Source organism: Schistocerca nitens, chromosome 3 (genome assembly GCF_023898315.1).
Source record: "Schistocerca nitens isolate TAMUIC-IGC-003100 chromosome 3, iqSchNite1.1, whole genome shotgun sequence".
Taxonomy (NCBI): Eukaryota; Metazoa; Arthropoda; class Insecta; order Orthoptera; family Acrididae; genus Schistocerca; species Schistocerca nitens.
The window spans coordinates 206,016,192-206,043,176 of record NC_064616.1 but is presented as its reverse complement, the minus strand read 5'-3'; the positions used below and the strand labels follow the sequence as shown (position 1 = coordinate 206,043,176).

Sequence of the window (26,985 nt, the reverse complement as noted above, 5' to 3'; positions counted from 1 at the left end):
TGTCGCCACCAGCGCCAAGCTTGTGTGAATGCTCTGAAAAGCTAATCATTTGCATATCACAGCATCTTCTTCCTGTCGGTTAAATTTCGTGTCTGTAGCACGTCATCTTCGTGGTGTAGCAGTTTTAATGGCCAGTAGTGTATAAGTCTTAGGTCTCCACAGTCACTTAGAAGCCTCGTGCTCGAGAACAACAAAATGTAAACAGTGTCGGCCGTAATAGTGAGCGACCGGAACTAAACTGAGTAATAAAGTAGGCGTAGTGAATAAAATTGTGCGTTGTGTTGCAGGCAGAATGATTTAGAGCGTCGGTGATGCCACAATGGAGACTGGTGGCGGCAAGTGCGCGGCGTGCGGCGTGCAGCACGGCGGCCGCGAGCCGCACGTGTACGAGTACGCGGCCGCCGTCGACGACGACCTCACGTGCCACATCTGCCTGCAGCCGCTGGTGGCGCCCGTCGACATGGCGTGCGGACACACCTTCTGCGAGCCTTGCCTGCGCGGCTACCTGCGCACGCACCGCGCCTGCCCCGTCGACCGCCAGCCCGTGCCGCACAACCAGCCGCTCTGCTCGCCGTCCAGCTTCGTGCTACGCAAGTCAGTCTCCTTATTTGCTACAGTTGTTAAAAGCCGCCTGCCAGTAACACAGGGTTTCCACAACGAGACTCCAACATTTAAACTCATAAAATCTGAGAGGAAACACAATTTATTGACGAACAAATACAGGGAAATCATACAGCAGCTCATCAAGTTTTCATACACAGGAGGATGGTTCAGTACACTTTAACATGGGCGCCACGGATAGTGCGAAGAATGCTGTTGTTCTGGCCTTCACTCCTGAGACTGGTTTAATGCAGCTCTCCATGCTACTCTATCCTGTACAAGCTGCTTCATCTCCCAGTACCTGCTGCAACGTACATCCTTCTGAATCTGCTTAGTGCACTCATCTCTTGGTCTCCCTCTACGATTTTTACCCTCCACGCTGCCCTCCAGTACCAAACTGGTGATCCCTTGATGCCTCAGAACATGTCCTACCAACCGATCCCTTCTTCTAGTCAAGTTGTGCCACAAACTCCTCTTATTCCCAATTCTGTTCAATGCCTCCTCATTAGTTATGTGAGCTACCCATCTAATCTTCAGCATTCTTCTGTAGCACTACAATTCGAAAGCTTCTATTATCTTCTTGTCCAAACTATTTATCGTCCATGTTTCACCTCAATACATGGCTACACTCCATACAAATACTTGCAGAAACGACTTCCTGACATTTAAATCTATACTCGATGTTAACAAATTTTTCTTCTTCAGAAATACTTTCCTTGCCTTTGCCAGTCTACAATGGCGCGAAGAATATCAAGTCTATAATCGATTTCGTGCCATGTGTTGCGGAGCATCTGCTCTGTCACAGAGTTGATGACAATTCTTATGCGCTGTTTCAAGTCTTGCAGGTCCTTTGCTGGTGTTGCGTATACCCGGTCTTTCATATAACCCCACAAGAAAAAATCGACGGGGGTATGTCGGGCGAACGTAGCGGCCAAGGAATTGGACCTCCACGGCTAATCCAGCGTTGCGGGTATGTGTCATTTAAAAATTTTCAGACATCAAGGCTCCAATGGGGTGGTGCACCGTCCTGTTGAAACATCACATTTGGCTGCAGGTCTGTTATCTGTGGCACGGGAAATTGTTCCAACATGTCCAGGTAGATGGCTCCATCCATAGTCGGCTCCTGAAAGAAAATCGGGCCAGCAATGCGATTTATCATCAAATCACACCACACATTAACTTTCGGACTGTCGCGCATGTGTTCCCTAGGTGCATGTGGATTTTCGGACTCCCAGATGCGCACATTGTTACGATTGACAGCCCCTGACACGTGAAAGGTTGCCTCGTCAGTAAACATCACGCGTGATAAAAATGTATCGTCCGCGGCAATGCGATCTAACATGAGGCATGCAAATTCTTCTCGCTTTGGTCGATCATCAGGCTTGATTTCTTGCACAACCTGCACTTTATATGCATACTAACGTAATCGCTGATGAAGCACTTTGTGCACTGTTCAACGTTTCGTACGAAGTTCTCGTGCTGCCTGTCGCACCGACTTCTGTGGACTTTGTTCGAATGACCACCGCACTTGTTCCACATGATGTTCGCTGATCCCAGGCTTACCACCCCCGTGCCCTTTCGGAACACTCCCAGCTCCCAGTAGCCAAAAACTGATCACACCACTTGTTTACAGTCTTGAACGACGGGGGCGCTTTGTTGTGAACTCGACGAAAGTTTCTTTGGCCTTGGGCCGCCGATTTTGTCTCTACATACCACCAGACCACTTGTGCACGCTCCTTCATATCCTCCATTTTGCTAAAACAATTGACTGCAGCTCCACTACGGCCACTTGGCGTGTCAAATTTGCACACCAAAAACTTGTTGAGTTGCTCTGTCTGAAGGGATTCACAGGTCCACCATCTGAAATGAGAAAGATATAGGATAGTAAAATGTTGGAGTCTCCTTGTGGACACCCTGTACTACTTTGCCCTTCAGCTGGCTATTCCTGCTAATATGGGTCTTTCCGTGCTAAATATCGGAGCACCAGTAAATCCCCGTGCAATGATAAATTCCTTTACAAATGAGTTAATAATCGGGTATTTGTGTTATGTAAAGTTTATAAAATGTTTGAAATTGTGTGTTCAGTGTGTTGGAAGTCGCTAAGTACTCTCATTATGTAATACTGGACGAACGTAGTCCGCGTAATTTGCGCGCCTTTAGTTACACGGCCTCGAGACGTATACACTGTTCTTAAATGTAGTATGTCCGTTAATGTGTTAAACCTTTATCATAGGACTATACCTCTTAACTGGTATTTAAGGCAGCGCTATAAATTTTTGAATTCGGTCAATAATTATGCGAAATACAATCAAATTTTTATTGCTCCTGCACGCCGTCAGATATTAAGCCTGCAACTGAAACAGTGTACCGTGAGCTAGGTTAGCCGTTTATCTCCAGTGGCAGACTATCTTCATGTTGCCTCCTTACTTTTCTTCTGGTAGGAGCTGTTCTGCTTCTTCCACAGGAACTAGACACACACATTTATACCATATTATTATGTTTAGTTTTCTCAGTGAAATGACGTCCTCATTTTTTCTTAAGATACGAGGGAACAAGTATGTTGACGAACGTACGCCGGCCGGTGTGGCCTAGCGGTTCTAGGCGCTTCAGTCTGGAACCGCGCGACCGCTACGGTCGCAGGTTCGAATCCTGCTTCGGCAAGGATGTATGTGATGTCCTTAGGTTAGTTAGGTTTAAGTAGTTATAAGTTCTAGGGGACTGATGACCACAGATGTTAAGTCCCATAGTGCTTAGAGCCATTTGAATCATTTTGAGTGATCGCAAATATTTGTGTTCTTCAATGGCCGGTTTCGATCGTTATGATCATTATCAGACTGATCTAAAAAGGAATGTGTATGTTTACGAGTAAGAGCATTAACAACATTATACGTAGTAGCGTTGATACACATTATCTGAGAACCATCTCACAAACAACGTACCTTTCTCCTGGAAATTAATAAAAGAGGCAAATAAAATTCGTGACCACGATTGGCTTCGTCAGATAGTATATTGTAATATTAAACAAACAGCTGTGTCGACTTGGCCGCAAGGTGTCGCTGACCGTAAGCCCTGTATCAGAGCTGTGCGTATTCCTCTTTCAACCTACCCGTGGTGGCCTTCGGTAGCCCAGAGGTAAGCTGCCACACGTCGTCAGCAGAACGAGCACGCTGCGTTACTCCCAAGCTAGACAAGCTACCTCGCGTGGATCTTCACGGAGATAACTTGTCCTCCGGCTGCGCGGCAGTTTGCGGTCCAGCGTCTGGATTTGGTTCTTGTCTGACCAGCCAGCACGTTCGTAAAAGGTGCGGGCGGTCGTCTTGAAGAGGTTGCATAGTAGTGGTACTTCCGCGATGTCGTGAAGGTGTGTGCTCGGGAAATCGTAAGGCAGGTGTAAGGCCATTCGAAGTATGCGATTCTGTACGTATGCCCAACCCAAGCACGCTAAAGGAATCTTGCTTGCCTGACCGCCTTCCCGCTGTGGTAGGCTCGTAGCAACCTACTCTGTCAGCGGAGCACGCGATGCAACGGCTTGAACAGCTGGGCAGCTCAGGAGTTAGTCCGCCGCCGTCCGGTTGGGTGTACGCAATGGCTGTCCGTGCCGTCCGCTCCGCTAACAACGGACCGAGCCTCGGAGGAGGAAAACACGAGTACGACGAAACACTCAAGGACTACGGACACCGAGAGGCAAACAACTCACCACGCGGCCCTACTGGCGCCAGGACTAACAGAGAACAACTACAGCTCCGCCTAAGCAGGGCTGTACAACACCTGGGTGGAGCAACTCCCACCGGCACACAACGCAGCAACTGAAGACATCATTGTGGACCACGAAATGGAAGCAGCTCTGCCACACCAAGTATCTTCATAGTCAGGAAGCGAGGAAAAACGGAACGGGAAAACGAATCGCAAAATCCACAGGAGGACGAGTTTGAGACGCTGCCACCACCGGCAAAAACCAGCGGAGGAGAATCCGTGCAAACGAAAAGCTGAGGTGGAAACGGCCAATCGTTTCACCCCTATTGTCCCTTCCCCGCCTACAGTAGGAGAAGCACCAGCAGAAACGAGCAACGCCCCTGCAACCAACGCAGGACTTGCAAAAGTGACACCACCACGCCCCAAGTGACCGCCAATAACCCTAAATTTTATGGAAAATTATGTGCAGTTGAATGCAACTCTCAAACGACAGCCGTAGGGTTCACTCAGAGCAATTTATCAGGGAGACAGGATAAAATACCATTTGGAATCCCGTGAAGATCATCAGCGGTCAGTGAGCTTCTTTAAACAAAACCAACTTCTGCTTCACACCCACTAGCCTCTCTGAGGCAAAGGAACTGAAATTAGTCATTGAACATTTACCTACGTCGCTTCTAGTGGTGGAAGTGATCCGGGCACTCCATGAAAACGGCTTCCCGGCGGCAAGAGTACATCAATAAAAGACAAGGAAGGAACCAAACAGCGACTTATTACCAATCCTAATCTTCATCGTGAACCTTTCGAAATCGAAGAAAAACAAGATGATCTGTATCATACAATATGTACTATATACAAGGGTGCGATTTGAATCACACCGCAACAGAGATGGATCAAACAAATGTTAGAAGTACCAGAGATTTGAGCGCACAGCTAATTGCTGCTCGTTACCAGTATGTTGTGTCCGCCGTGCAGGTTCCATCCTTCGAAAGAAAGCACGGTACCGTGCACAGCTAAGGCAAAATGCACAAATCGTGAAAGGACCATCTGGCTTCTTGGAAAGGCTGTGAAAAATATCAACAATTACTTCGCAAGACCAAGAATAGGGAAGCGAAGACGGTAAAGCAAGTACAGACGACGCAACCGAAGCTGGTGTTTGCACAGCAAAAGGCACCACACCAGCAGATGCCGGCGGTCAATAAGAACCTTCTCTGATGCATTCCATAACCGTCCGGGAACGCAGGAATCAGCACCCGCTGTCGCAAGCCACCTGACATCGCAAAGTATTATCAAGCCATTTTCGCAAGCTTTGACGGGCATCGCAATGCTCTTCACAACGCCCCAGCAGAAAATCACATCCTTCCACAGCTTGGTGGAAGGAATAACCAAAGCGTTCCTGCCGCCTTAAATGGCTCCACGAACGCCAACGAGACGTCTCGTCTTTCTTAACTGGAGTGCTAACGGCGTTCGCACTAAAAAAGCGGAACTAAAGGACTTTGTAACACGACACCGCATCGACGTTGCGATGGTGACGGGAACGAACCTTACGGACTCAGTCGTCTTCAGTCTCCGTAATATGCAGCAGGACGGATGGGATGAACCGGAGCAGAGGTGGCACAGCGATTTTCGTACTAAATATGATACGACACCGTATGGAGACATTACCACCGCTGCAGGCGTTGGAAGCTACAGCCGTAACGGTCCACACAACATTTAGAAATATTACGTTGGTGGCAGGGTACATCAGCCCAAACCACCGGCTCATTAGAGAAGACTTACAATCTTCGACAGATACCCAAAAATTCTTCTAGCGGAAGTTTTAAAATCCAAACACTCCACTTGGAATTCCAGAAAGAACAATCAGAAGGGTCTCACTCTTTCCGAGCTTAAAGAGAACCTAAACTGCATCGTGCACGGACCACTACATTCTCCCAGGATCAGTCATTTCCACGAACAAACAGATGATGTCCTCGACATTGCGTTGACAAATGTGGTTGATCCAAACGTACAGGTATGCACCATAAATGACCTATCATCGGACTACCTGACAGTAGTAGTAGTAGTAGTAGTAGTAGTAGTAATCAGCCGCAGTAGATTGTTGATCCCACACATCAAGCAAACGGAAGTAAACTGGGGTCAGTTCAAGAGGTACCTAACGAATAACGTTAGGTCTACAATACCTCAACATGCGACAGCTGATATCGACACAGCAGTAGAAACTTTAACAACGAAGATGCAACAGGCACATTGGAAGGCTTAAAATGTCACAATAGTGACACACAGTTAGCTGTCTTCCCAGGCTACCTGCAAGAACTGAAGGCGCTGCGCAACAGAGTGAGAAAACGTTGGATGAGATATAGACATCCGGCTGACAGACAGAGAATGACCCATCTCTCGAGAGAACTCTGAAAAGGGGTGATACAATGGAGGCAACAAACAGGGCAACACGATGACCCAATTTGTTTTACAAACAACTTGTGTCGAGTGGCAACTTTTAAAACGACTCTGCAATCAAACAATTGATATGCAATGCTATACAACAGTTCGAACTGTTTGCAGACTCGTATGTCCAGCAGATGACGTCTTCGAACGTTGGACAAAACCCCCGAGGACGATTAAGGGACTATGGAGAAGAAATGCAGGCTTTCATCGCACGATTCCCAACGTAACTGCGTAGGGGCCAAACTAGTCTTACCACTCCACGAGAGTAGCGCAAATCATCAGGAGGACAAATAACTGAGCACTGGGAATCGGCCGTGTAAACAATGTTGGACTTGTCCACCTATCACGAAAAGCCCTAGTCCTCCTCTCGAGGGTCATACACAGCTGCTTGATGACCGCATACTTCCCAGTGGCGTGGAAAACGTGGAAGATCGTTCAAAAACAAAAAAACGGGAAAAGATTTCACCCACGAACCACCGGCCCATAACATTACTACCAAAGCTGGAAAAATTTGGAACCTTTGCTATTGGTTTGAATGCAAACTGTTTCCGGGAAGAATGAACTATGTGGCCAGAGCAGTTTGGCTTTCAGCAGAAGATGTCGGCATAATTACAGCTGGTACGACTCACCAAACACATAAGACATCAATTTCACTTTTGTCGATCCACCGTCAGCGTCTTTTTGGCCATCCTAAAGACGGACGACATAGTATGCGTGACAACTTCATACATGAAACTATATTGTCAGATACCCTTACCAGACTGTACGTGAAGCTGCTATATATTTTTCTACAAAGAAGAAACTTCTACGATACATTGGCAAAAAACATTGATCGAGGGAAACACCAGAAGCAGGCATCCTGCAGGGATCTGTTCTCACCACAGCTGTTCAACGTATATATAAATTACATACCAACGGTTCCTCTGGCGAGTTGCTGTTTAATTGCTGATTCCGACAGGTGTAGCCGAGCGGTTCTAGGCGCTACAGCCTGGAACCGCGCGACCGCTACGGTCGCAGGTTCGAATCCTGCCTCGGGCATGGATGTGTGTGATGTCCTTAGGTTTAAGTAGTTCTAAGTTCTAGGGGACTGATGACCTCAGAAGTTAAGGCCCATAGTGCTCAGAGCCATTTGAACCATTTTTATTTGCTGACGGCACTGCCTTTGTCACGTCGGGCCGCAACTTGGACGAGCTAATAAACAGGGCTCAACGCCAAGAGCCAGCGCAGTTCAGCAAAATAATAATCAACCCCACGAAGAGTGCTGCACTGTTCTTTATTAAGAAGAGGCTACCGGTACTACGTTACCCACTAAGGGTGCTAGAGCAAGCTAACCCATGGCCACACTCGAAAGCATCTGGGGATAATTCTGGATAAGTCCCTGACCTTCATGATTCATACACAGCATCGAAAAAAGGACACCATGAAGATCGCACACACGTTGATACTATTCTTCGCCATCACCCATCTCAGCGCCAAGACCAAGTTCAAACTTTACATATCTACAGTCCTGCCAAAACTCCTCTATGCGTGTGCAGGATGGTAAGTCACATGTAATACCCTTATACGTTCACAACAACCATTAAAGAACCGGTGTCTACAGTGAACACTGGGGGCTTTCCGACGGACGAGAACCAGGGAGCTACACGAAGCCCCAAAGGAGAAATACTTGCATGAAAAAATAAGACTACGCTTCAAAGTTCTTTACCAAAGTGAGTCACTTAAGAGACGAAATATCCCAGCTCTGGCTAATAGGCACCTTTCAATCCCAGCGCTGGCATAAGTACAAAGTGTCATGGGCCTTGGTTCACTGGCACCCACCATAAGTTTGTGCACCAATCATCGAAAAGCTGTGAGCGTCACGGCTCGTGGAATGAGTTAAAGAAAGGTCCCTGATACGTGTTACAAACCGGACACAATAGGAAGGACCAGGCCCTTTGATTTTTTCTTTTATCACTCGTTTATTACATTAGAGAAATACACATTTTAAGACAAAATTTAACTACATGAAATATTGCTCCCAGTAAAGGTTAACATAAACAGTGACAGAACTTAGTTCTCGTAAGAGTTTCTGCTGGCAACAAATTTTAAGGAGGCAATGTAAGGTTTACATCAATTCAGCTGAAACACGTAGCTAGTTATTGAATCACGACACAGACACCTTAACAATTTCGCAACAAATAAATAGCGTGAATTTGTACTCACAGTAACCATCTAATCAACAGCCTTGCCATTGAATAAGTAGTAGACCATTTGGAACGAATTAGCAACACCCAGCAACAAGGGGAGTTAATACCAACAGTCTTTAAATGTCTTGCTCCCCATTAAACAAACAAACTTAGAGTAATTAAATGAATAACAAATCAAACATACTACGCTCCACCTAAACTCTTCAATGGAAGCCAAGCCAAAATGAAGATTCAATTAACTGACTAGCACTGAAGTCACACTAAAGCTCATCTCTGTGTTCCCAGACACACATGGGGCAAACTTATACAAGACACGATTTTGGAGGGAGCGCATCAGTAAAACCGGTAGTGGAGCAAACTCGTGCCACTGAAAATTAAGGTACTAGACCGGGGCACAAGGTGGTATACAATGAGGTTGCCTTAGTGCTATACTGCGCTCCAAAATATTAATTCAAATGGCCTATTCAAAATTAAGTATACATAAACCAGCATTAATTAAGGAGGAGTGACACCAGATCGCTCGAAGGAATGACAACACTTAATTGAAAAGACGAATGCCGGAGGCGGCAGTAACATCAAACACCTTCTCCGAGTTTTAACCAGGAGTCACTTCCCGCTATCATCATCATCATCAGCCAATTCAATCATTAAATGATGTGGCCTCTTCGAGTCGTGGATTCAGGTAGGCTTTCAGCAGTCTTCTCCAAGTGGGACGGTCTTGGGCAGTTCTCTGCCAGGTGTTACCAGCGATCTTCTTGATGTCTTTGTCCCATCTGTCTGGTGGTCTTCCTCTAGGCCTCCGGTGCTCCCTCGGACTCCACTCCAGTACTAGCTTCGTCCATCTGTTGTCTTTTCTTCTTGCGACGTGGCCAGCCCACTGCCATTTCAAGGAACCTACTGTCTCTAAGATGTCATTAACCTTCGTCACAGACCGGATGTCATCTGCCCTTTTCCTCTCCTTTCTTGTATAGCCCAGCATTGATCTCTCCATGGCTCTCTGTGCTGTCCTAAGTTTCGCTTTTGTAAATGAGTTCAGTGTCCATGTCTCGCAGCCATACGTCATCACAGGAAGAATGCATTGATCAAATACTGCTTTCTTCAAATTTACTGTCATTTTTGATCTGAACACTTTTGAATTCTTCCCAAATGCTTGCCAGCCAAGCTTGATGCGTCGATAGATTTCTGGCCTTATGTCTCCCTTCATATTTATAATCTGGCCAAGGTAGACATATTCACTGACCTCTTCTAGCAGACTGTCCTTGACCTTCACATCTCCAGCTGGGACCCATTTGTTGGACATTACTTTTGTTTTGGAAAGGTTCATGTTCAAGCCAACCAGCTGACATTCCGATCCAAGATCTGTAACTTCCCGCTATACAAGTAAACATTTAACCAAGCACAAGGAAGGAGCCCCAAAGAGAGAATTCAAATAAAACCTCCAAAAGATTATAAAGGACAGGGAACCCCAACTATTTAAATTTAAAAGAATTAGCTCTCCCCAAAGGCATTATAAACGCTAAGGCCACACTTAAAAGCCCACCAAAATTGGTTACAAAAGTCTTACACATTTGCTCCTTTTCTTTAAAAGAAACACAAGGCTGCTTAACCTCTGCTGGACGTCCGGTATGGCTCGTGTAGGATACACCAGGCAGCAACCCAAGCTAGGCGGTCGCAAGGCACGGCGAGCAAAATCCGGACCGCAGACAGGCAGGCAGTCAACACATATCCTCCATCCTGAACCGGCAGACCGCGTACAACCAACTCCACATATACGTGGTTGCTTCCCACCTCGTACCTCGCGGCGTCTCAGCAGGTAGCCCGAGCAAACGTCAACTGCCACTCGCCCCGCGAATGCGGAAAACAACAAGGCAAGCAAAGGTAAGAAACATCGAAGGATCGATAATAGACGTCCAAGAGACTGGCGCGCCAGTAACGAGCGCCACGGCTCAGTCCCGTTCAGTAACAAATACTCATATTGTAAAGAAAAATGTTACCTAATCAGAGGAACAAAGGACCCAATGAGCGCCCAGTTACCTCAAAAGTGTGTAGTAAATTGTTAGAGAGACATAAAATGTGTGTACCTATCATCCACTAATAATAAACTCCTAAAGGGAGTCAATTTTGCGGTAACACTAACACCCCCCCCCCCCAAAAAAAAAAGGCTAACGTTGCAGTGTTATGAGTAGGGCTTGTAAGTTAAGGTTGATGAAAAGACGAGATCCAGTATAACATACAAGGTGAAGAAAAGTGCCGCACTTGAAGGTCCAGATTCAAGACCAAAAGTTATCTAGTAAAATCAGATCGGATGTATTTTGTAAATACTTCTTTCAAAACTAGGAATTGGCAACAGTGTCACTTCGTGCCGCTTATCGGAATGTACAGAGGAATGTGTATCACACCGCACTACCGTACCAGCCATCGTAGCTCACTGAGAAGGCAACTGGGACATCAAACTCACATCCACCATGGTGCTGTGGTTCGAATCCTCGTCAGGCTGCCCTCTCTCTCTCTCTCTCTCTCTCTCTCTCTCTCTCTCTCTCTCTCTCTTTTTTTTTCAGACGTCCGTTTCCTAGCTGCCGTCGTTTGTAAGGAGGACATCACTAGCCAACCACATGACAGTAACCTCTCACATGACAGTGGGGTCCATTAAACTGCACGCATGTGTCTACTAACCGCGCAGTGCACAGCTGTAACTGGTCCTGTCAAGTTCATATAGGGAGGCTTCCCCATAGAATACACAAACGATGAATACGTCGATATGCTTTAGGCGCTGGGTGCATCCATTGACCAAGCTGCTGCTGCTGCTGCGGCTCGTGCGTATGCTGCATGGTACCCTCGAAGGCACCATCGCGATAAGAACGTTTTTCGTCGCTGTAGCAACATCCTCCGGAAACCGGTAATCTTCGTCTACAAGGGTTGGATAGAGGTCGTCCTAGGAATAGACGTATTCTACTGTACAGACAGAGGATGCGATTCTCGAAATCGTTCACCAGTCACCTCGTCGAAGTACCAGTGATATTGCAACGCGGGTTTACCTCAAATATTGGTTGTTTAAGTGCTGCAGGATGAACTGCATCCGTATCACTACACGTTAGCTCATCACCAGTGGGCAGAAGATTGCGTGCGACGGGTACAGTTTTGTGAATGGCTTTTGCACCAAGTGGAATATAATGAATATTTTATGAATTATGTGATATGGACTGACGAATCTAGTTTCACTCGTGAAGGTATTTTCAACCTCCAGAAGAGCTATTATTCGTCGGAACACAATCCACGTCACCCGTGAACGTGGCTTTGAGGCATGCATTGGCATAAACCTGTGGGCTGGGATCATGGGACAAGTGCTTTTGCGCCCTTACCTATTGCCGGACAAGTTGATTGCGCTCCTGTATCGTACGTTTCTTGGCAATATTTTACCTGACGCATTAGAAAACGTTCCACGTGGTGTTCGGCGATAGCTATGGTTTCAGCATGATGGTTCACCACCACACTTTGGATTGAATATACGCAAATACACTCCTGGAAATTGAAATAAGAACACCGTGAATTCATTGTCCCAGGAAGGGGAAACTTTATTGACACATTCCTGGGGTCAGATACATCACATGATCACACTGACAGAAGCACAGGCACATAGACACAGGCAACAGAGCATGCACAATGTCGGCACTAGTACAGTGTATATCCACCTTTCGCAGCAATGCAGGCTGCTATTCTCCCATGGAGACGATCGTAGAGATGCTGGATGTAGTCCTGTGGAACGGCTTGCCATGCCATTTCCACCTGGCGCCTCAGTTGGACCAGCGTTCGTGCTGGACGCGCAGACCGCGTGAGACGACGCTTCATCAAGTCCCAAACATGCTCAATGGGGGACAGATCCGGAGATCTTGCTGGCCAGGGTAGTTGACTTACACCTTCTAGAGCACGTTGGGTGGCACGGGATACATGCGGACGTGCATTGTCCTGTTGGAACAGCAAGTTCCCTTGCCGGTCTAGGAATGGTAGAACGATGTGTTCGATGACGGTTTGGATGTACCGTGCACTATTCAGTGTCCCCTCGACGATCACCAGTGGTGTACGGCCAGTGTAGGAGATCGCTTCCCACACCATGATGCCGGGTGTTGGCCCTGTGTGCCTCGGTCGTATGCAGTCCTGATTGTGGCGCTCACCTGCACGGCGCCAAACACGCATACGACCATCATTGGCACCAAGGCAGAAGCGACTCTCATCGCTGAAGACGACACGTCTCCATTCGTCCCTCCATTCACGCCTGTCGCGACACCACTGGAGGCGGGCTACACGATGTTGGGGCGTGAGCGGAAGACGGCCTAACGGTGTGCGGGACCGTAGCCCAGGTTCATGGAGACGGTTGCGAATGGTCCTCGCCGATACCCCAGGAGCAACAGTGTCCCTAATTTGCTGGGAAGTGGCGGTGCGGTCCCCTACGGCACTGCGTAGGATCCTACGGTCTTGGCGTGCATCCGTGCGTCGCTGCGGTCCGGTCCCAGGTCGACGGGCACGTGCACCTTCCGCCGACCACTGGCGACAACATCGATGTACTGTGGAGACCTCAGGCCCCACGTGTTGAGCAATTCGGCGGTACGTCCACCCGGCCTCCCGCATGCCCACTATACGCCCTCGCTCAAAGTCCGTCAACTGCACATACGGTTCACGTCCACGCTGTCGCGGCATGCTACCAGTGTTAAAGACTGCGATGGAGCTCCGTATGCCACGGCAAACTAGCTGACACTGACGGCGGCGGTGCACAAATGCTGCGCAGCTAGCGCCATTCGACGGCCAACATCGCGGTTCCTGGTGTGTCCGCTGTGCCGTGCGTGTGATCATTGCTTGTACAGCCCTCTCGCAGTGTCCGGAGCAAGTATGGTGGGTCTGACACACCGGTGTCAATGTGTTCTTTTTTCCATTTCCAGGAGTGTATTTAAATGAAGCATTTCTGGGGAAATGGATTGGTTGTGGAGGTCCAATGTTCTGGTGTCTACGTTTCCCGGACCTTAATCCACTAGATTTTTATTTGTGGGGACACTGAAATCGACAAGTTTATAGTTCTCCTCCCACGGATGTGCGCAACCTAATAGCTCGCGTGCATGCCGTTTCGACAATGATGGAGGCATTGCGTTGTGCGTTGTGTCGGCTCCAGAAAAGTATGATCCAGCGACTGGCGAAGTGTTTGCAAATGCAACGTGGTCCCTTTCAACATCTTCCATAAAGTGAAAGTTTCTCGTACATATACGTACTAGCTCAGCGACGATAAGCCTGGAAATCAACCGTACAGAATGGATTTACTGTGCCTAGCATAATGTTACATCTAGTGTAGCGTATCTTTTGTGGTTTTTGTACCTCATAGGATACAGACTAAGTTACTGTATCCACTATTATTTTGTATTGACGTTATTTGTGTTATGGACGAAACAAATTGGTTGTCTACGACTATAAGAAGTTCACGTTAAGTCCTGATTTTTAAACAAAGGTAACAGCAATAGAAAAAAATACAGAAGATACTGCATTGTGGAGGTGTTAATTGGATACAATTTGACGCTTTAATTGAAAAAGAAGTTTGGCTCGAAGTGAGCCGAATATGGGCGAGTCTCCCTACCCGTTGGCTCGTCTGAGGTAATAGGACAGCTCGACAGAGCGCTGAGTTCATGATGCTACCTGTTCTTGGCCACGCTAGTACAGCGTTGCCAGCTGCTCGATCTTTAAATCGCATTTATTTTAAACGTACTGGCGGGACTAGGTTTTGCTACATACATTTTTGTCTTGAATTGGGATGAGGAATCGCACGGTAGTGGTAAGTTCCTGTGGGACCAAACGGCTAAGGTCATCGGTCCCTAGGCTTACACACTACTTAATCTAACTTACGCTAAGGAACACACACACACACACACACACACACACACACACACAAACACACACACACACACACATGCCCGAGGGAGGGCTCGAACCTCCGACGGGGTGAGGGAATCGTATGCCGATCGCCAAGAGACGCATCTTTTCTTCACCATGTGTATTCATTTTGGGTAACTGTAGGCCATAAAATGGTATATTTTGTCCTTTTTTTCCTTTCCGGTGTTTTTTGGTCTCATTAATTTGTAGATACGAACGGTCTTGTCTGCAACTTCACCCTGTTTCGACAAGTGCTGGCCACTGACAATTCGAATCACCGTCAGGTCACCTCTAACACATATTTTCTGTAGTACGCAGAACCATCTCTGACGATCGAAATTTTTTCCACCTAAGAACGTGAAGATTACTATTATACCGGAACACCAACTAAAGTAATGTTTTGAAAGTCTAGTTTCTGTAACCGTAGTATGTTTCAGCAAAGAGTGACCCTAGTTAGGGCTTATACTGATTTTAATTATTTTTTACAGATGTGTATTGGGGGTTTCCTAAATCCATTCTAAGTATCCAAAATAGTTCTTTCTAATTCCCCCAAATGTATTTTAGCAATTTTTCGTATTACCTACATTAATCCAAAAAATACGTGTCTGGAAGGAGAACCTGATCATTCATGTTACGCTTTCCTCCCGCCTTGTTGCATACCGCCAGAAAAAAAAAATCAGCCGGCTGCTGTGGCCGAGCGGTTCTAGGCGCTTCAGTCCGGAACAGCGCTGCTGCTACGGTCGCAGGTTCGAATACTTCCTCGGGGATGGATGTGTATGATGTCCTTAGGTTAGTTAGGTTTAAGTAGTTCTAAGTTCTAGGGGACTGATGACCTCAGATGTTAAGTCCCATAATGCTTAGAGCCAATTGAAAATTTTGAATTTTTAATGTAATTTATATTTTCGCCCTATTCTCCAGGCATTATGTCGTTGTAGGATTGTTTCGAGTAATTTTTATAAGTATTTTTGGACAGTGTATAGGTGTTCAGTTTTCGAACTCTAGTTACGAGACTCCCGTTACTATGCAAATGTAGCAATAAAATTACTTTCGGAAATACATGTGGGACTCACCACAAAATATTGTTTGTTTAAGTAACTTAGAATATATTGCTTTGATCGATAGCAAATGAATATTTTATTATGCAGAAGAGATGTAAATACACTCCTGGAAATTGAAATAAGAACACCGTGAATTCATTGTCCCAGGAAGGGGAAACTTTATTGACACATTCCTGTGGTCAGATACATCACATGATCACTGACAGAACCACAGGCACATAGACACAGGCAACAGAGCATGCAAAATGTCGGCACTAGTACAGTGTATATCCACCTTTCGCAGCAATGCAGGCTGCTATTCTCCCATGGAGACGATCGTAGAGATGCTGGATGTAGTCCTGTAGAACGGCTTGCCATGCCATTTCCACCTGGCGCCTCAGTTGGACCAGCGTTCGTGCTGGACGTGCAGACCGCGTGAGACGACGCTTCATCCAGTCCCAAACATGCTCAATGGGGGACAGATCCGGAGATCTTGCTGGCCAGGGTAGCTGACTTACACCTTCTAGAGCACGTTGGGTGGCACGGGATACATGCGGACGTGCATTGTCCTGTTGGAACAGCAAGTTCCCTTGCCGGTCTAGGAATGGTAGAACGATGTGTTCGATGACGGTTTGGATGTACCGTGCACTATTCAGTGTCCCCTCGACGATCACCAGTGGTGTACGGCCAGTGTAGGAGATCGCTCCCCACACCATGATGCCAGGTGTTGGCCCTGTGTGCCTCGGTCGTATGCAGTCCTGATTGTGGCGCTCACCTGCACGGCGCCAAACACGCATACGACCATCATTGGCACCAAGGCAGAAGCGACTCTCATCGCTGAAGACGACACGTCTCCATTCGTCCCTCCATTCACGCCTGTCGCGACACCACTGGAGGCGGGCTACACGATGTTGGGGCGTGAGCGGAAGACGGCCTAACGGTGTGCGGGACCGTAGCCCAGGTTCATGGAGACGGTTGCGAATGGTCCTCGCCGATACCCCAGGAGCAACAGTGTCCCTAATTTGCTGGGAAGTGGCGGTGCGGTCCCCTACGGCACTGCGTAGGATCCTACGGTCTTGGCGTGCATCCGTGCGTCGCTGCGGTCCGGTCCCAGGTCGACGGGCACGTGCACCTTCCGCCGACCACTGGCGACAACATCGATGTACTGTGGAGACCTCGCGCCCCACGTATTGAGCAATTCGGCGGTACGTCCACCCGGCCTCCCGCATGCCCACTATACGCCCTCGCTCAAAGTCCGTCAACTGCACATACGGTTCACGTCCACGCTGTCGCGGCATGCTACCAGTGTTAAAGACTGCGATGGAGCTCCGTATGCCACGGCAAACTGGCTGACACTGACGGCGGCGGTGCACAAATGCTGCGCAGCTAGCGCCATTCGACGGCCAACACCGCGGTTCCTGGTGTGTCCGCTGTGCCGTGCGTGTGATCATTGCTTGTACAGCCCTCTCGCAGTGTCCGGAGCAAGTATGGTGGGTCTGACACACCGGTGTCAATGTGTTCTTTTTTCCATTTCCAGGAGTGTATTTCCAAAATATCCTTCAGTTCCACTAAACGAGTTATTTAAGCCAGACCAGATCTTCGTAAAAACATTTCACTAATTTAGCAAACATAAGTGACTGAAAATGGTTTTTGAGCAATAATGAATGTCATTTGAGAGGATTAAAATCAAAAATCTTAATCTCAAACGAAAGTGAATTATATGTATAATATCTTGTTATTTTCTACCTCGGAAATCCTCTCCGAAAAGCACAACAAAGAAAACAGTGCACTTAAATACAAAATATTTTCCTATTTACTGTTTATGGTTTTTTATCGTGAAGTATTATGGCTGACTCTATTCTTAATGTGTGGTGTACTGTCTAGAGTTTGAGTGAATTACGACTAGATAGTGAAGTCTTTCTGCGTTAAACAAGTGATCGTTTTCCACTAATTATATTTCCCACGTAACTAAAGACTTTCCTGCTGAAGATACCCGTGGTAAGTATATTAATATTTTTCTTGCTACACAAGCACGCGAAGGAAGCCGTTGGGAGTTATTTTTCACCATTGTAGAGTATTATCATTGCTCATAAGTTTTCTTGTAAGTATTCACTCATTTCATCATGTAGGAGAGGAGAACCATTTGCCCAGTCATTAAATTTCGTCTTTTTATGATGTCCTGGATATGCCTCTTGGCTGTTGTGAATGGGAACATGCACTGAAAACCTATCTGTTCAAATTAATGTTTTCAGAATAAAGTTGGAATCATACCATTAGTTAATCAGCACATAATTACAGTAAAACCTTAGCAAGTTACCTTCAGCACACATCTTTCGGGCCGTATGGTGAACACAATTGTTTTTCGTCGGTTAGCTTCCTTGATGTGCGGTATTTAAACGTCATGAACGTTGCAGTTTTATGCGCATACTGAAGTCGATTTTCTGGCCTATACAGGCACCGATAGCTTGTTTCAGAGGTTTTCGGTACTGAAAAAACATTTATATCAACACTCAAACCTCGCAAGAGATGAAATGAAATTACGTACCTCTTCATCGTTATCCTGCAGAGTACAATGTACTTTTAAGGCATTAGATCACGGCAGACCGAAAAATAAGGTTGGCTTCTCGTCACCTTCTAGGTCAACTGCGTCTTCCTTGAAGTTATGCTAGAAGCTGGCCAGTTACACGGAAGCGCCAAAGAAACTGGTATAGGCATGTGTATTCAAATACAGAGATATGTAAACAGGCAGAATACGGCGCTGCGGTCGGCAACGCCTATATAAGACAACAAAGGTCTGACGCAGTTGTTAGATCGGTTACTGCTGCCCCAATGGCAGGTTATCAAGAGTTAACTGAGTTTGACGTGGTGTTATAGTCGGCCACGAACGATGGGATACACCATCTCCTGTCGGCCGGTGTGGCCGTGCGGTTCTAGGCGCTTCAGTCTGGGACCGCGTGACCGCTACGGTCGCAGGTTCGAATCCTGCCTCGGGCATGGATGTGTGTGATGTCCTTAGGTTAGTTAGGTTTAAGTAGTTCTAAGTTCTAGGGGACTGATGCCCACAGATGTTAAGTCCATAGTGCACAGAGCCATTTGAACCATTTTTTGAATAACACCTCCGAGGTAGCGATGAAATGAGGATTTTCCCGTACGACTATTTCACGAATGTACTGGGAATTCAGGAATCCGGTAAAACATCAAATCTCCGACATCACTTCGGCCGGAAAAAGATCCTGCAAGAACGAGACCAACGACGACTGAAGACAATCGTTCAACGTGACAGAAGTGCAACCCTTCTGCACATTGCTGCAGATTTCAATGCTGGGCCATCAGCAAGTGTCAGCGTGCAACCATTCAACGAAACATCATCGATATGGGCTTTCGGAGCCTAAGACCCACGTGTGTACCCTTCACGACTGCATGACACAATGCTTTACGCCTCGCCTGGGCCCGTCAACACCGCGACATTGGACTGTTGATGATTGGAAACACGTTGCTTGGTCGGACGAGTCTCATTTCAAATTGTATCGACCGGATGGACGGTATGGAGACAACCTCATGGATCCATGGACTCAGCATGTCAGCAGGGGACTGTTCAAACCGGTGGAGGCTCTGTAATGGTGTGGGACGTGTACAGTTGTAGTGATATGGGACCCCTGATATGTCTAGATACGATTCTGACAGGTGACACGTATGTAAGCATCTTGTCTTATCACGTGTATCTATTCATGTCCATTGTGCATCCTGACAGACTTGGGCAATTCCAGCAGGTCAATGCGACACGCCACATGTCCAGAATTGCTACAGAGTGGCTTCAGGAACACACTTCTGAGTTTACACACTTCCGCTGGCCATCAAACTCCCCAGAAATGAACATTACTGAGCAACGTGCTGTTCAGAAGAGATCTCCACCCTCTCGTTCTCTTACGGATTTGTGGACAGCCGTGCATGATACATGGTATCAATTCCCTCCAGCCCTCCCCCCAGGGGGCTCGCCACTCTTTGGCGGGTTCGTGCTGGGCTACCACGGGGCCCCAACCTTTGCAGCATTATTTTTCCCTTCCGTGCTGCATGTCTATCCTTTTGTTATTCTTTTTCTCCTCCCTTGGAGGACATGTCTGGGGTATTATTAATAATGTTCTGCATTCTGTCGCTGATGTACGAATAGTCTCACCTTTGTTTTTTGCTCTCTTTTCCTTCCTTTGTTTCCCTTCTCCTCTCATTTCTCCGATTCGGCGTTTGAGGATCCTCTTTTTTCTTCTTCCTTCCTGTGCGCTTGTGGAGGCCGGCCCATACGTCCGACGCGTAACATGTGACTGGGTAACGTGTAATTCCCAGCCTACCCCGTGGTACAGGCCTGGCCCGGGGAGGGGTGACTGCCTGAGCTGTAACCTTCCAAAATTGCCGATTGGTCCCTCTGTCAGGTGTTCGAGAGGTGTGACGTGAGATGTGAACAATCACCTAAAGTAGGTGCACCCCCTTGTGAAGGGAGCCCCCAGTTGGAAGGAGCGCGCAGAGACGCTGGCAATCATGGGGAGTATACACTCAGTGAGTCAATCATCTTCCCACTCAACGTCTACAAAACGTAGACGTAACTGGGCTAATGATTCAAAGACCCTTCCCGCTGCACCACAGTTCCTCATCGTCACACGTACTGAAGACGGTCAGTCCTACGCCACAGTAAATCCGTTTATTGTTCCGAAAGGTGTCGATGCAATTGCTGGCTGTGTGAAATCGTGCTCTCGTTTACAGAATGGCACTTTGCTTTTGGAGACCACTTCTGAGTCTCAAGCACGACAACTGCTTGCTGCCTCACTTGTCCAAGGTTATCCTGGTTGTGTCGAGGCCCATAGAGCTTTGATTTCTTCCCGTGGTGTAATTTACACCAGACTGCTCGACGGTCTAACTGAGGCCGAAATCCTATCTTACCTCTCTGATCAGGGTGTCACTGCCATCCATCGTGTAATGAAAAATGTAGATTCCTCCTTAGTGCCCACCCGCACTCTCCCATCTGTGATAGATTGGTGCTTCCGTCCAGGCTCAAAGCATGCTATTAAATTATCACAGTCCGGCCGTACATTACGAACCTGATGCGCTGTTTCCAGTGTCATCGTTTCAACCCCACTACAACGTCTTGTTGACACCCAGCCAAATGTGTCACCTGTGGTAGGGATGCGCACGAGGGCGATTGTCCACCTCCTTCTCCCCACTGTATCATCTGCAATGGCGGCCGTGCCTCCTACTCGCGGGATTGTCCTGCGTATCTTGATGTGCGGTCTGTTCAAGAGAGCTGGGTGAAGGAAAAGTGCCTTACCCAGTCACTCGCAAGATGCTGGCTAGTTGCAAACCCTGCGTTCTCCCGTCTGGTACCCATAGTTGTGTTCTTGTTACCCCTCGTTCCATGAAGGACATTGACATGCAGACATACGACCTCCAATTCAGCTCTGAGGTTGTAAAATCGCCCAGTGTCAAGGTATCATCGCCATCTCCTCGTCCAGCTGTGCAACAAGCCGTGAAACTCGCGCCTCAAGGAGCGAAGCCACCAGCTACACGGCCGGTAGGCCAGAAAGGACAGGAGGAGTGCTCCCGTGAAGACTTCCTCCATCCCTCCAGCCAAACAACACCCAAGTCTTCCTTTAACCGGAAAGGCTCAAAGAAGTCCACCAAAGGCAAATGGTTCAAATGACTCTAAGCACTATGGGACTTAACATCTGAGGTCATCAGTCCCCTAGACTTAGAACTACTTAAACCTAACTAACCTAAATACATCACACACATCCATGCCCATGGCAGGATTCGAACCTGCGACTGTAGCAGCAGCGCAGTTCCGGACTGAAGCACCTAGAACCGGCAAGGCAAATGGTCTTCTCCTTCACCAACTCGAAGATCCTCTTCGATGGTGTTGCCACATGATACCTTAGCCCGGCCAGACTCTGTGGAGTCCACCGTTTTTCAGCGTTGGACTCCACAGACCGATCGCACAAGCAAGCTGATGCTTCTGCAGACCCCATGGAGCAGGATCCTCCTGCTTCTGTGCCCTGTAGTAGTGACTCTCCACAGGCTGTCACTCGGTAGCCGCCGAGGTGACGCCCCTACCTCTCTTACTCACCATGACACTCCTCCAGTGGAATGTTCGCGGCCTTCGGTCCCACAAAGAGGATTTACGGTTGTTTTTAGCATTGCAGCGTCCTCTTGTACTCTGCCTTCAGGAAACGAAATTGCGCCCTCACGACTGCTTTGACCTTTTACATTTCTTACCGGTTCGTTTGCACCTTCTCCCTTAGGTCAGCATTTCATCTCATGGGGGCTTCATGCTGCTCGTACGGGATGACTTTCATAGTCAACCCACCTGCCTGACTACCAATTTTCAAGCTGTTGCAGTTCGCCTTTTCCTTCCCCACATGACTTTTTCCCTCTGTACGATTTATGTCCCTCTGTCATTCACTGTCACCAGAGCTGACTTCCTTCAGCTTACTGGGCATCTACCTCCCCCGTTTTTCTACTCGGGGACTTTAATGCACATCATCCCCTTTGGGGTTCTCCCAGGACCTGTCAGAGAGGTGCCCTCTTGGCTGAGCTTCTTAACCAACTTAACCTCTTCTGCCTTAACAGTGGAGCACACACTTTCCTTTCCGACTCCTCAACACCTATTCCCAGCTGGACCTATCCTTGTGCACTGCCCAGCTTGCCCCTCGTCTTAAGTGGTCCGTCCTTTCTGACACCTACTCGAGCGACCATTTCCCGTGTGCTATCCGTTTGCTGACTCCTACTACCCCATCCGCGTGCACGCCCAAATGGCAGCTTCCTAAGGCTGACTGGGAGCTTTACTCCTCCCTGGCGACCTTTGGAGAACAAGATGTCCCCAGTTGTGATTACCAGGTGGATTATCTCACAAACGTTGTCCTTACTGCTTCAGAACGCCGGCCGCGGTGGTCTAGCGGTTCTGGCGCTGCAGTCCGGAACCGCGGGACTGCTACGGTCGCAGGTTCGAATCCTGCCTCGGGCATGGGTGTGTGTGATGTCCTTAGGTTAGTTAGGTTTAAGTAGTTCTAAGTTCTAGGGGACTTATGACCTAAGATGTTGAGTCCCGTAGTGCTCAGAGCCATTTGAGCCATTTTGACTGCTTCAGAACGTTCCATTCCCCGCACTTACTCTTTACCACGTCGTTTGCCTGTCCCTTGGTGGACCGAGACACGCCGCGACGCAATTCGCGCACGGAGACGTGCTCTCCGCGTTTTAACCGCCATCCTTCGATGGCAAACTGCATTCATTATAAACAGATCCGTGCAAAGCGTCGTCGCGTTCTTCAGGATAGCAAAATAGCTTGCTGGATTTCATTCATTAGTTCTTTTAACAGTTCCACACCTTCGTTTGTCGTATGGGCCAATCTCCGACGGCTCTTGATTGATTTTATTTTGTGGTAAGGCCTTACGGGACCAAACTGCTGAGGTCATCTGCCCTAAACTTACGCACTGCTTAATCTAAGTTAAACTTACTTACGCTAAGGACAACACACACACGCATTCCCGAGGGAGGACTCGAACCCCCAACAGGGGCAGCCGCGCGGACCGTGACAAGGCGCCTTACACCGCGCGGCTTCGACGGCTCTCTGGGACCAAGATACATTCCCCAATTTCCGGCCTGACAGTAGCTGACGATGTCATCGTGGACCCTATTGCTATCTCCAACACCTTGAGTCGCCATTTTGCGGATATTTCGTGTTCTTCCCACTATCACCCTTTCTTCTTCCATCGGAAACGAGCAGAGGCGGCTCGGGCGATATCCATCTCTTCTTTGAATCGTGAACGCTACAAGCCGGCCGGAGTGGCCGAGCGGTTCTAGGCGCTACAGTCTGGAACCGCGCGACCGCCACGGTCGCAGGTTCGAATCCTGCCTCGGGCATGGGTGTGTGTGATGTCCTTAGGTTAGTTAGGTTTAAGTAGTTCTAAGTTCTAGGGGACTGATGACCTCAGAAGTTAAGTCCCATAGTGCTCATAGCCATTTGAACCATTTTTTGAACGCTACAATGCCGCCTTTACTATGAGTGAGCTAGATCATGCTGCCAGTTCATCCCGATCCTCCGCCACAGGGTCAGACGCCGTCCACATTCAAGTGTTGCAGCACCTTTCGCTTGCGGGAAAGCACTTTCTGCTTAACACGTACAACCGCATCTCGGCGGAGGGCTTATTTCCCGGACGCTGGCGTGAAGCCCCATACCTAAGCCCGGTAAGGACAAAAACTTTCCTACTAGCTACTGCCCCATCGCTCTTACCAGCTGCGTTTGCAAGGTGATGGAACATACGATACATGCCCGGCTGGTGTGGTGGCCTGAGTCTCGCAATTTACTAGCGAATGCCCAGTGTGGATTTAGAGCGCGGCGTTATGCAGTTGACCATCGCGTTACTTTGTCCACCCATGTCATGAATGGTTTTCTGTGGAACTCCCAGACTGTGGTCGTGTTTTTCGCTTTGGAGAAGGCCTACGACACCTGCTGGAGAACTGGTATCCTCCGTACTATTTACACGTGGAGCTTCCGTGGGCGTCTGCCCTCTTTCCTTCAGGCATTTTTAAAAGACCGGGTTTCCAAGGTGCGTGTGGGCTCTGTCTTGTCGGAACATTTATCCAGGAAGCCAGTGTGCCTCAGGGTTCCGTCCTGAGCGTCGTCCTGTTTGTTATCGCCGTTAACCCTATGGTGGCCTGTCTCCCGCCGGGCATCTCCGACTCCCTTTTTGTTGACGATTTTGCCATCTGTTGCAGTTGTCCACGGACCTGTCTCACTGAGCGGCGCATTCAGCGCTGTCTTGATCGTATTTACTCCTGGAGCATCGACAACGGCTTTCGCTTTTCCACCGACAAAACCGTCTGTATAAATTTCTGGCGGCGCAAATGGTTTCTCCCACATGTTGGGCCTGTTGCCCTTCCGTTCGTTGAAACTACGAAATTCGTGTGGTTATGCTCGATAGGAAAGTCTCTTGGTCATCCCATGTGTCGTATCTGGGAGCCCACTGTACTCGGTTCCTGAATGTCCTACATATCGTCAGTGTTACTTCCTGGGGTGCTGATCGAACCACCCTCCTCCCTTTATACCGGTCCCTTGTCCATTCGAAACTCGACTATGGGTGCTTTGTTTATGCGTCTGCACATCCATCCCTCTTTCGTCGTCTCAACACTATCCACCATCGTGGTATCCGTTTGGCCATGTGCGCCCATTACACTAACGTGGTTGAGAGTCTGTATGCTGAAGCTGCTGAACTGCCACTGTCCTACTGTCGTGACTTTCTCCTCACCAGGTATGCGTGCCGTTTGTCTGCCATGCGTGCCGTTTGTCTGCCATGCGTGGCCTCCTCCTTCGATGATTCCTTCGATCGCCAGTATGGGTCACGGCCATCATCTCGTTTACGTCCTAGAGTCCACTTTTGGCACTTGCTACGGCGGTTTAACTTCACACCACCTGCAACTTTCCCAGTAAGTGGGAACCCTTCACCACCTTTGGCTTCATGAAACGGCCCATTAACTTTGGCCTTCATTCGCTACCTAAGGACACTACTCCAGCCTCGGTCTATCGCCTTCAGTTTCATGACCTTCGCAATAGTACCTTTGTATACGCTGATGGCTCTCGGACTGACTGACAATAGGGTCGGGTGTGCCTTCGTCATTGGCACCCATGGTTTTCGATATCATCTTCCGGCAAACTGCTCAGTATTTACAGCCGAGCTCTTCGCCCTGTATCAGGCCATGTAGTACATACGGCGACGCAGCCATTTCAATTGTATCCTCTGTTCAAACTCACTCAGCGCTCTTCAAAGTTTATGTGCGCTGTACTCTGCGCAACACACAGTGCAGTGGGTCTAGGAAAACTGTCACTTGCTCACTCTTGGTGGAGCCAGTGTGATGTTTTTGTGGGTTCGTGGTCATGCCATTCTGCTAGGAAACCTGGCTGCTGACGCTGCTGCCAAGCCTGCAGTCCTCGTACCTGAGTTCGCGAGTTCCTCTGTTCCTCCGATGATCTCTGTGTAACCGTCTGTCAGGAGGTGGTGTCCCTTTGGATTGGCAATGGCCCTCCCTTGACAGGAATAATCTGAGGCTTATTAAGACTCTCCCAGCGGCTTGGACGATCCCCTCTCGGTCCTCCTGCTAGGCTGCGTATTGGGTACTGTCTTTTTAGCCATCGTCATTTGATGAGTGGCGCTATCCCACAACTTTGTACACATTGCTCCCAAGTTTTAACTGTCCGCCACTTCCTGATGTAATGCCCATTTTTTAACCGTTTACGTTCCCGCTTGGGTTTACCGTGAGTTATCGGCCATTTTAGACAATGACGCACGGGATGTCGACCGCATTTTACTTCTTATCCACCAAAGGAATATGGCGACGGACATTTAATTTTTATATGAAGATGGTATCCGTTCTTTCGGACATGTCACATGTCAGAGTTAAGGCTAACTGGCCATTGACCTTCTTCTGTGCGGATGCACACGCATTGCCCGAACTCTTACGAGACTCGGTAAGATAGTTTGCCGCGAGTAATGACTGTAATGAGCAGGGGCACTACGAATGTAGTGTGTGGACATTAAGTTGGGAATGTGGGTCTCACGGGGAGCATGCAAGGGATAAATCCCTGCACTCGCACTATCCTCTGTGCGGTCGGTGGCTCAGTGGACAGAGCGTCTGCCATGTAAGCAGGAGATCCCGAGTTCGTGTCCCGGTCGGGACACATATTTTCAACTATCCCTGTTGATGTATACCAACGCTTGTCGGCAGCTTAGGGTCTAGATTTAATTATCAATTCATTTAATTTATAGTTTCTGACCTCCGTTTCAGTATGGTGTCTTTTTTAGACCTTTTTCCACATGCCTGCTTTTAGCTGTCTTCTATTATGTCAATAGGGATTGACGTATAGTCGTTTTTTAACTCCTCTCTGTCTTCGTGTTCTATAGTTTTGACTTTCCACACGCTTATTAGCCACTAAGTCTTTGTCCTCCTTCAAAATATTTATAGAGTGAGCAAACGTACTCTCTTTCTTGGGGTCTGAGTCCCGCTTCAAAGCGGGCGCGGCCGTGTTACTATTGATTTGGCAGTGTTAGTTTCATAACTATCATAGACTGTGTCTGTTTCCACATAGT

At 48.1% G+C, this 26,985-nt stretch overlaps 1 protein-coding gene across 2 annotated transcripts in view; it reads left to right on the top strand.

Annotated features, from left to right (window-relative positions):
* The window catches only part of LOC126248152 (ligand of Numb protein X 2-like), a 462,639-nt gene that overhangs the window by 89,354 nt on the left and 346,300 nt on the right, over nucleotides 1-26,985 (top strand). For both annotated transcript variants that reach the window (XM_049948888.1, XM_049948889.1), the window contains one exon: nucleotides 288-594. In XM_049948888.1, the coding sequence (XP_049804845.1) occupies nucleotides 320-594 (275 nt within the window). In that variant the 5' untranslated portion in view covers nucleotides 288-319. The remainder of the gene's footprint in view (nucleotides 1-287; nucleotides 595-26,985) is intronic.